Source organism: Sinocyclocheilus anshuiensis, unplaced genomic scaffold (genome assembly GCF_001515605.1).
Source record: "Sinocyclocheilus anshuiensis isolate Anshui unplaced genomic scaffold, SAMN03320099.WGS_v1.1 scaffold3123, whole genome shotgun sequence".
NCBI classification, from domain to species: domain Eukaryota; kingdom Metazoa; phylum Chordata; class Actinopteri; order Cypriniformes; family Cyprinidae; genus Sinocyclocheilus; species Sinocyclocheilus anshuiensis.
The window spans coordinates 59,678-67,694 of NW_015543119.1; the positions used below are offsets into that span (position 1 = coordinate 59,678).

An 8,017-nucleotide genomic window follows, 5' to 3' on the forward strand; every position below is an offset into this window, starting at 1 on the left:
TGTGTTTTAGATCAATCACCGAGGTTCCATTTCAGTTGGATGCTACCTTGAAAGTACACGGCAACTCACTAGGTTTTGAAGCAGAGCTTTTGTGTTCTGAAATGGTCTAAACTCCACAATCACATCTTATTAGTAAATGTGACATTCTAGACTGTAAATCCTGCTTCATTAAGGGCACTGTGCACACCCCAAGCACAAATAAAATCTGTTGTTATTTTGAATAGGCGGGGGGGACCAATTTTGATTTCATCAGGGCACACCTATAATTGTGTGTACTGGAGCTCGACTAAATCAGGGCTCGCGTCTGCTGCGGGATCCTTAAAGTAGAGTGTGGCAGTGTCCTCTCCCTGCTCTGTCTTCCTCGTCCTGAGCTCGGTCACCTCTTTGGGCTGCTCTTGCCGACAGCGATTGCTGTTCCACCACATTTCCAGTGCGGCCACCAGACAGGCCAACAGGAGCCCCGCTGCTAGGATGCAGAAGACGCCGGCGAAGCTATGCAGCTTGAGCGAGCGACCATCCGGTTGGGCATTACTGTGGCTGTTGAGGTCACAGCGGCCAGTCCGAGGCCACCACTTCTGTTTCAAGACATCCAGGTCTCCTTTCTCCTGCAACTCCAGAATCCTGTGAAGGATGACAATGGGATGTACTTATTTTATGTGAAGTTTTTTTTTATGGTTGCTTCCTTTCCTCTCAAATTTTCTGAATGCAGCCTATGCACGTTAGCCAATCAGTAAACTTGTAGGTGCCTCTCTATGTTTGTTGACCAATAGCAGACGAGGGAGTGTTTGAGAAACTGTTTGGAAATGGTTGTTATGGGTGGCACCTCTAATTTTGTTGTTCTTGGCAAACACCACAAATAACTAAAACAATGGTACGGATAAAACAGAGCTATTTTGCAAGGTGGCGAGTTTGTCCCCTAACTGGAGCCCTAAACATAACAGCAGTGGGGCATTAGCAGTTTGCATAAAAACATACAAACAAGATTATCCAAATTAGCCACCAATTTGGCAAAACGTAAAATAGTTACGAATTGCCATAAGATTGTGCTTTACCAACTGGCAACCACCTAGCAACATCTTAGAAACTATCTATAACACCATTAGGAGTGCAAGGCAATGCCCTATAGCAAAGTTTTGCACAAGCAAACACCACACAAATGTTCTACATGCACAGATGCACAGAAATCACTTAAAGCAGCTTAATGCCTCACCGTAAGCAGATTAAATGTTTATACATTTTATACCTTTGCTGGTACAAACAAAAACTAGTAAAGTAAGGACATGTTTAAGTAAAAAAAATGAATAAATAAAATAATTTTGTCAGTGAAGGGCTCCTCCACAAGTAATATAGGTGTTTCAGTCTCTTCAATGTAAAATGCAACATGCAAGGGGGCTACCAACAGTTGAGAGTGGTAGAGAGAACAGATAATGATGGGCCAAAAAGCAAAATAGTAAGATTAATTCTTCACTTAAGAGGAGATGACATTATGGTTCACTGTGTAATAACTTGCAAGCTTCCTCCCAGCTACCTCAGAATGCATTTCCCCAGTCGCCCTAGGCCTTTTTTTTTATTTTTGGAGATTTTTGCTATTCTTTTATAAGATGATAGAGTGTAGATAGTAAAGTAGAAGTGAGAGAGGGGAAATGGGATCAGGGCCCAATTTCACAATATTGTTAGCTCACCTTGAGCTAAAACAAACAAACAAATAAACTACTCTTTATAATTATTAGTTATAATTATAATTTATATATAAATTGTAACTATAAAGTGTTTCTTAACATAAAGAGTTTTATGCAACTGGCAGGACTTGAATTTTGGTCCCTATGAGTAAACAGGTCGGCCTTCCGATACACTTGTCATGCAGATATCTTTTTTTTTTAATGTTGGGTGTCACATGTTCCCCGTTTTGTCTTGTGTTTGGACCTGAGTTTCCAGTGCCAGTTTGTAGTCTTTTGTAGTTTCATTTCTGTTTTGTTGCCCTCGATTGTGTCCCCAGGTGTCCCTTGTCTCCTCGTTTTCCCTTGTGTACTTAATCCCTGTGCTGTGTTCGAAATCAACCGCTATACCCTCATTCACTATTCCCTACATTAGTCCACTAATATAGTTCAGCTGAAGGAGTGAATAAAAACGAGTGAGCGAAAATCGGACGCTGAGTGTGCCAGAAGGGCTGCTACTTTTGCATAGTTTGTGCTTGCTGTTTAATAATCATTAGAAAACTTTGCAAACTAGCAGCTCCAGTAGTAATGAAAATAACTATCTTGAACTGTCATAGAAGCTAGCATGTATAAACATTCAGTAAAATATTGAATAGTCAATTATAAAGAAATGTATACCTGATATGACGCTGTACTCACATTGAACCAGGAGTTTCAAAAGTGGATGGATGGATGATCCAGCTGCACGTGCCATCTTCTAGCAAGATGAGGTTATTCATTCGTCACGACCCTCACAGTGCATTATTGATCTTCTCTAGCCATTGAATGTACATTAGTTGTACAATCGTTATTTTGTGGTACATTATGGAATTGTACTCGATAATATCCGCTATGGTTTTGGACACCACTACAAATGGCTGTCCCCTCAAACAATGCCTCTTTTAAGTGTATAGGGGGTGATTTCAGACACAGCCCCGGTTTCCCTTTGTTTCATGGTCAGCTGTTGTGTAACACTAGACAAGAACTACAACATAAAAGTCCAAACATAACACAAAACCGGGAACATTTGACACTGGGTATTGCTGGTGGTTGGGTCATGCTAATATATTCTAGATAGATCAATACAGAGTGAGTGAGAAGGCAACCAAAGATCATTACCCAGCTTAACAAAATCCAAAGGCAATGCAATTTAACAATCTTAATTGGTTACAAGTGATTATGTGGAGCTTTAGACAGTCTGCTGGCATCTGTTACATTCACAAAGGGATCAATTTGTAATGCATGTAAAACTAAACCCAAGAAACAATTGGTAATGTCAAATCAAGGCTTTGTGTGCAATAAGACTGGCTGTGAGTTGTGGGAGATTCAAGGCACCTATGAAATTGTGAGTCATTTTTGTGGTAACTGGAGAAGGTTAATGAAATACATTTGAAACATATGTCTGCAGAATCTTGAAATGTTATTGCATGTTAAACTATCTCTTGAAAACATTCACAAAACAACAGAATATATATTATATAATTTTATGAGAAATGTGTAGAATTGTGCAAAATATTTTGCCTCATTCACTGTTTGTACGACACATGGGTTTTTGCAGTAGCTAGAGAACTCTTTACCATACAACTCATTAAATTCCCCAAACACGGTCAACTTAAAATAATTATGACAATAGCTTTTGCCTGAACAACAGATACTCCTTACAACATTTGCACGCTATTTTTAAGAGGTTAAACTTAAAAATACTCACTTTTGGGAGATGAGGTCTCGGTAAGGACTCCCATGCTGCATGGCGATTCCATAGCCTTTGCTGCTCATGCTGTTGCCAGCTACAGTGATGGTGCAGTCGTCATCTGTCAGTGCTGCATACTCCACCACGGCCATGTCCCACAAAAATGCATAAGGTCCTTTTTTGGCCTGCAAAAAAAAAAACAAAATAAATAAAAATTACAGCATCATTCTTAAGGTTCATTAAAGCCCATTTACAACATAAACGAGAACTGTATTAGTGTTAACTGTTCATTACAAGTGTGTGCTGCAGTTATGTAGTCTGCCACTTTAAATGATCATGCTAAATTGCTGAGTGGGTTCTGATTGACTGTGAATGTTTTTATCCTTCATCAAAAAAAAAAAAAAAAAAAAAGTGAAAGTGATTCTAATGATATAATTCCTTTGTGTCGTTATTGTTATAGCTGTGTTGTGGACATCCCTATTCTCATAGATTTATAATGATTTTTAAAAATGTATAACCTTAGTGACTGGAAGCAATAAAATGGATCATTATTTATATCCACAAAGGTTATTATTGTTTAAATGTTTTATCATTGCATTCACACTCTGGAGACTAATCTTGACTAATCTATTGAGTTCTTTCTCGTTAAAAGGAGCTTCATTGATCTAAACCTGCCCTCATTGGCTGATTCAAAGGATTTCACATCCTCAACTCATTATGCACTCTAAAAGTTTCTTCCTCAAACTCCTCTAGTCTTCCTCTTTGATCTTTTGAAAGTTGTTTTCTTTGATTTTCTTAAGAACTGACACTGAATGTCCGTTGTTCATTTCAAAAGGGTACATTAAGAACTTTTAAAAGATGACTTGAGAGAAAAGCCTCTTGTATAGACAGTTCTAAAAGTCACCAGCTCAAAATGTTGGTAAATGGCAAATACTTTCCCTGCAGTCTATAAGGTAGTGCTAGGCAGTCCACTGAAAATTTTAGAGAAAATGAAATACAATGGGGTATTTATGGGTATACAAGTTAAAGCAGTATTTATTAAATATATGAAAAGTAACTTAATCAGCAAAGTTTCTTCTACAAAAACTGTCAGCATAGAAAGTAGAAAACATTTCCGCCTATAATAGCATTTACTTGGTTTTAGTTTCTGTACAGTGAGATATGTGATTGGATGAAAAAAAAAAAAATCATTGGGAATCACTGACATAGCAATCAGACCTAGCAACCAGTGGTGTAGTAGTTACTTAAGAGGTGAGCATACTGTGAAATTATCAAGATCCCATTGTGTGTTAGTTCTGCTTAATGCTGAAGCAATCTACTAGCAGAGGCTTATGCTTTTCTTTTTTTTCTTTTTTTCTCACTCAGTGAATGGCTATGTCTGAAAATTAACTCTATAGCATACGAGTATCGAATGTAATTATTTTTTTTGTGGCTTATTGTACATTTAATAACTTTTTTCCCCCATCAAGCACATTAACATTCAAAAACCAAACACATAGGAGAACAGGAGAGAAAAACAACACTGAGATGCTGCAAACTATAAAGAAGATAACTAACAATACACAACTGAAACAGAGGGCTAGAAATGCACAGCTAAAAACAAAGAAGAAAATAAAGGCCAGGTGGGGAAAATAAATGAACGTATAACAAGTAACCAGGAAAATTAACTGAAACAAATGCAAAAACAAGGGAAAACACAGATGAATCCTAACAGAAAGACAGTCCTGGTCCTGTCCAGGCGTTAACTAAGCGTGCATACATACATATTTGTGGACCAGGATTAACCCATGTAGATGTCCTATAAAAAGACACTATTCGCCTATACCCAAGAGGAGGCCATCCCCCTTACTGGGTGGGATCTCACTCCAATAGGGCACCGTAAACCCTGCGAGGGAAATGCTTTCTACAATTCAGTATGAAAGTCTCTGTTTTGATAAGGACATACCTTTTGTACAGCCTCCAAAAACAATAACAACAAAAAAAAGCTCTCTGACAGTCTGAACCTGTGGTGTGCTTCACATAAACGTGTATTGTCTACACCAGACATAATGCATGAAGTGTTTGTTCTTCTGCCAGTCTAAATGATGGGGAAAGATGCTTGTACGCTAGCCATCTGAGCACTAAAGAGCATGAATAGCACCTTTGGAACATAACTAGCTCTGAAAGCATATGATCAGAACTCCAGATAAAATAATTTATACAATTAAGTCATGCCTACCCACAGACGAGCCAGCTACAAAGGCATGATTTGGTGAAATGCCTAATTGACAGAGCTCCAACTGACACTCACATTCCATTTCAAAACAAAAATTTCAACAAATGCCCCTATTCATACCCCTTCAGCACTAGCTTGTAAAATTCAAATATTTTTACTGATTGTGACGGCAAGCATGTGTAAGGCAGGCATACATGCAGGTTCCACAGCTCCAGCTGTTATTATTTCAGATTTTACCCTGTACCTGTGAGAAAGTCCTCAGTGGTATCATCTATGGTGGAACTCACAAATTCTGCCCCATTTCTGGAAACCATGACTGCTTGGGCCACTCTGGCAGCATCATGTCATGGAGCGCCATATGGTACAGTGGGTGGTTTTTCAGAGATATGCATGTGACAGGCTTTCCACCTGAGGGTAGCTGCAGTGCAGAAGCAAGCTGCAACCCCTTTCACATGGGGGAGGGTGTTTCCTAACATGCTGAGATATGCTTCAGCTCTCCTGTGACCCTAAAGCGGACAAGAGTTTTGGAGAATGGATGATGAATGGACATACTCCATTTATTTTTTTTTTCAGTCTTAAAGTGTGCAAATAATATATGATAACACTTTATTTTAAGGTGACAGTTACATATGTTACATGTACTTACTATAGTAATAAATACGCATAATTACAAGTAATTACTGTAAGCCTAAGCCTAACCCTATAGTATGTACATGTAATTAATGAATATTACTCAGTACTTATTTGTGTAATTACACTGTAACAATGTCACAATAAAAGTGTAATATTTAGGGTTAGTTGCATATTAATTGCATAGTTTATAGTGGTAACACTTTAGATTAGGGAATGCAATTCACTATTAACTAGTTTCTTATTAGCATGCATATTACTAACTTATTGGCTGTTTATTAGTACGTATAAAGCACGTATTAATGCCTTATTCTGCATGCCCATATTCTAGATCCCTTTCCCCTACCCAATTCCTAAAAATAACTACTACTACAACAACAACAACTACCTTACTTACTATGAATAAGCAGAAAATTAGGAGTTTAATGTATGAAAACTCTTAGTTAATAGTGAATATGTGTTCCCTAGTCTAAAGTGTTAAAGGTGCAATAGGTGATTGTCTTCAGAAACATTTTTTGTTATGCTGGTTGAAAGTCTCTTCACATCACGATAGCAATCATTAAGTTAAGTGGTCTAAATGTATTTATCTGTATTCATATATTCTGTGAAAGGCGTAGGACCAAGAAATGTTCGTCCAATCAAAATGCTCGGTCCGAGCGTTTTAATTGACTTTCCTGCCTGCCTGTCAACGTATGTATTAGCATACCTCTGCGCACCCCGTTTGCGCAGACAGGACACGTCATCAGCGCGTTGACGCACGCTGTGCAGACAGAGCGAGAATGGCAGACAAGCATCAACAACCCGATCTTCCTTCCTGGTATTCTAGTACTTTTAAAGTTTTCTCACAGTGAATGACACATGATGTAGCCCAGCGGTTCCCAATTCCTAACCTCGCGCTCCCAGCTCTGCATATTTTGCATGTCTCGCTTAGTTAACACATCCGATTCAGATAACCTGCTTGTTAGAAGTGAGCTACGTGCATGAACTGTGTTCCGATCAATATGATCCCTACACAGTGTTCATTGCTCCCTACTCTCTGAGCAGGGGAAATCCGTTGAAGTTTCCCAGCGGTTCCCAATTCCTAACCTCGCGCTCCCAGCTCTGCATATTTTGCATGTCTCGCTTAGTTAACACATCCGATTCAGATAACCTGCTTGTTAGAAGTGAGCTACGTGCATGAACTGTGTTCCGATCAATATGATCCCTACACAGTGTTCATTGCTCCCTACTCTCTGAGCAGGGGAAATCCGTTGAAGTTTACTTCACTTCAGAACATTCATTCACAGATTTGCGCTGCACAGCGTCTTCACACACATCACATTCACACACATACGTCTTCACATCCAGTGCGAGGACTGGAATTGGGAACCGCTGATGTAGCCTATTGTAGTAATGTTGTCTCTGGTATTCTGGTCTGTGAGCGTATATGCGTTCAGGGGGCGTGGCTTTGGACGGTGATTGCAGGGAGGGTGGGACGTTCGCTTTCAGTGCTATCAGGCTAAAGTTAGCATTTTCCAAGATCTCCTACTGCACCTTTAACTTTATTGTTATTACTATAGTAAGTACATGTAACGTATGTAACATGACACCAAGAAGAGTGTTACCAAATAGTGTACTCAAAATGTACTCCTGTAACACAAATTACACTTAAACGTATACTTTTATAAACTAAAAAGTGGGCAGATTTAGTCCCAAGTAGTACTAAAATAATACATATACATTTACATTTACATTTACATTTAGTCATTTAGCAGACGCTTTTATCCAAAGCGACTTACAAATGAGGAC

At 38.8% G+C, this 8,017-nt stretch overlaps 1 protein-coding gene across 1 annotated transcript in view; it reads right to left on the reverse strand.

The window, feature by feature from the left end:
• Positions 1-8,017, reverse strand: part of LOC107694719 (glutamate receptor ionotropic, delta-1-like) — a gene marked incomplete at its 5' end in the record, with an annotated part of 33,996 nt that overhangs the window by 6,687 nt on the left and 19,292 nt on the right. Inside the window, 2 exons of the mRNA XM_016494409.1 lie at positions 381-621; positions 3,403-3,569. Coding sequence (XP_016349895.1) covers positions 381-621; positions 3,403-3,569 — 408 coding nt within the window. The remainder of the gene's footprint in view (positions 1-380; positions 622-3,402; positions 3,570-8,017) is intronic.